General features: G+C 41.2%; 1 protein-coding gene across 1 annotated transcript; it reads right to left on the bottom strand.

Annotated features, from left to right (window-relative positions):
* LOC134944358 (paraneoplastic antigen Ma1 homolog) lies at window positions 1–1,422 on the bottom strand. Its single transcript, XM_063932938.1, has one exon. It carries the CDS (start codon window positions 1,420–1,422, stop codon window positions 1–3), a length of 1,422 nt encoding a protein of 473 aa, XP_063789008.1.
* Window positions 1,423–3,190: the final 1,768 nt, after the last annotated feature.

Genomic DNA, 3,190 nt, shown 5'->3' with positions numbered 1-3,190 from the left:
CTAATTCCTGGGAGACGGCGAGGGGCCCGCCAATCTCCCTCCATCGTTTCCCTGATGAAGAGAATTATCTAACTGAACATTAGTGCCTTCTTCCGTTATTTCCCATCCTGACGAACATTCCATTGCTCTATGTCCTAGTTGCCCACATCTGAAACACCCTCTATTTATAAAACTTCCTCCTCTCCTAAAATTTCTTCTACCACTGGTACTCCCCCGAGGAAAATTACCGGAGGTAGAGTTGGAGGGTGCCACCCTTTGATTTAGGGCAAGAATAAGCTGGTCTATTTTCTTGTTTTGTTCCATTACCGCAGACACTAACTTATCCTCCCGTGATCCTTGGGCATCAGGGGAGGGTACCACCACTTTTACGGCCTTAGCATGAGTCTTTTCCCTAGTAGCAATTAATGCTTCCTCCTGAGTAATCTCCTTAATTAAATCATTAAGGGTGGGACTTCCTAATAATAAAGCTGTACAACGCAACCGTTGAGCTACAGGGTCAGTGGTTAATGCTCCCCTAATTAATTGTTTTAATCGGCTGCTATTAATTTCTGCAGGTGCTAACCCTCCTTTATCTATAATTTTATGTATTACTTTATCCAATCTATACACATACTGTGATAACTTTTCTCCTGTCTCCTGATAAGTATGGTGAAATCTGGCAACCAAATCACCTACATCCTCCAATGTCCCATAAGTGTAATCTAAGGCTTGGAAATAGTCAGCCACCGCAGCTTCGGGATTACTTTTTCTAGTAGCCTGAATAATTCCCATAGCAGGTCCCCGTAGACTCTCCACTATTCTTTGTTTCTTTATATGGTCAGGACAATGCCACTCCTCAGACTGTTGTATGGCTGCTTCTCTCCACGCCTCATAAGACTCCTCACCTACCGGTACAGGAAGTATTCCCGAAAACAGCCTCAATCGCCTATAGCTACCCTCATAGTGCCATCGTTCCAATTGATGTACTACTTTATTAGCTATGACCTCTAACTGATTCCCTAGCTTTTCCTCAAGGCCCTGCGATTGACTCCCTTCTCCCACAGCTGTAGAGGGGTCTCCACTAGCTGGATAAGGCTGGTCACCCACCATTAATGGTTCAGCAGCCCTTTCACTGATGTCCTTTTCAGGCCATAAAATTTTCCACCTGCGATCAGGGTTAGACCTCACAGCCACCACTTTTGGAAACAACTCAGACTCTAAGTCATGACTTGTAGTTATTAATACAGCCCACATCTCTCCATTTTCTCTAAACTGTTTATCAGCAATCCGTGGTTGCTTTATCCCGAAAAGAAATAACATCTCTGTCATAATAGTACCATCCGTGGTGTCTGCGAGATCCCCTGTCAACACAAAACTCCTTTCAGGAGTTACTCCCTTCCTTATACACCAATCAAAGGCGTCACTTCTCGTACATTGAGTCATTTTGCTACTGTGCTTCACCTGTCCCTGAGTATTTACAAAAATGTATCTCAAGCGGTGCCTCCAATATGTAACCCTTGTTCTCCAATATGGGGTCTAAAGTGTTAGGTCGGTTCTGTGCCTCCACCCAAACTTCTGTATTGTAATATGATAATTAAAGATATATCTATATTGTAATTGGGTCAGTTTGGGAAAACCCATAACATTTCATCCAATAATGATGATTCACCATTAAGTATTTACCTGTATTCTCTGGATTCCGGTTCCTTTTGGTAATTTCCCGGGTAAGTGAAACACAGTAACACAATACTTGTATATGTTTAAGATATTTACTTTGTTTAAGATCCACACAATATCATCATATCTTCTCTAAACTTTACCATTCAACATGACATTGCATATATTATGCATATTATTACTTTTTAAATGTAAGTTAGTTCAGTCTTATACAATGTATCTATTATTGATCATTAACTACCCCTCAATCTACTATTCCATTACTATTACATTAGGATTTTAACAGTAAACTACAGTGCACTTACTCTCATTAAGGTATCACTTTTAGTAACCATCAAACAGTATTAAGTTCATGAATATAAAGTAACAACTTTTATCACATAGTTTATAGTTTATATATATTTTTATATATATATATGCATATATATGTAATAATCTTCTTTAACTTTTTTGTTTGTTTAAATGGAAAAGATGATCCTTTCTTAAGACTTGTATCTCTCTGTTTGCTACATCCGGAATTTATTCACAGATTGTCCTTTCCTAGTCTGCCTATTGAAGGTGTTGATACCAAGTAGTTTATTGTATTTATGAAAGGTATCCTTTTACTGCTACAATAGTATAAGTGTATCCAAATAATATCAAATGTTGCAATCCTGAAGTGACTGAATACTACTTGAAAATACCAAGTGTTTCCACTAGATGTCACTATTAGTACTCGTTCCAGATGGAGAATATACACAGCAGCATAGTCTATCCCGTTTTGTTGAAACTGGTAATTACTGTCTGCTCTTATCCCATTTAATGATAGCTGGCTTTGAATATTCTGTATGCTACTGTCAATAAACAATTTGGTGATGTTAATATCCTTCCTTGTTAAGAGTCTTTTATAAGCAAATGGGATTTACCAGATAGGAAATATATCTCTCTATTTCTCCTTATGAATAGTCAATATGGGGTGGGCTTAGTACTTTTTGTAAGTCTCTACTCTTAGTAGCAGAGATTTGTTTATAACTTAAGAGGTGTAGGAGTCCTGTGTGCGGCAACTGTATTAGCAGTACTGAGTGCTGACCTATAGTGGTTACGTGTATAATTTCACAGACCTGAGATGGCTTCTCAATCAGCTCCCGCCAATTGCGCGATGTTAGCTGTGGTAGCCACACCCCCTGGGCCCTCTAATTGGCCGCTCTTCAATCGGTAGGATTTTGCAGGTAGCAGCATGAATCTTCAGGCTGTGTCGCTTTCCACCTTTTCATCAGCAGGGATGTCCGTCTCTCACTGTCGCCTTGACTGATGGTGGAGGCTGCGCTAGCTTCTTCATATTCGTGTTCTCTGTACGGCCAGGCACCTGAGCCGCGTCTCAGTTACTCCCCCATGCCGTCACTCCAACCAGAGGTCCGCCTCTCCAGATGCCCGCCTCCGTCACACAGGCTCAGCAATAGACTCCCATACAGTGCACTACCGCCCGCTGTGGCCTCCCCCTTCCCCCAGCAACCGCCCAGAGTTCTCAGCTCAAGTAGCGGTGCCAGAGACAAGG

This window comes from Pseudophryne corroboree, chromosome 7 (genome assembly GCF_028390025.1).
Source record: "Pseudophryne corroboree isolate aPseCor3 chromosome 7, aPseCor3.hap2, whole genome shotgun sequence".
Lineage (NCBI taxonomy): Eukaryota > Metazoa > Chordata > Amphibia > Anura > Myobatrachidae > Pseudophryne > Pseudophryne corroboree.
Note: the sequence above shows the minus strand (reverse complement) of the source record. Positions and strands in the feature narration are given on the sequence as shown.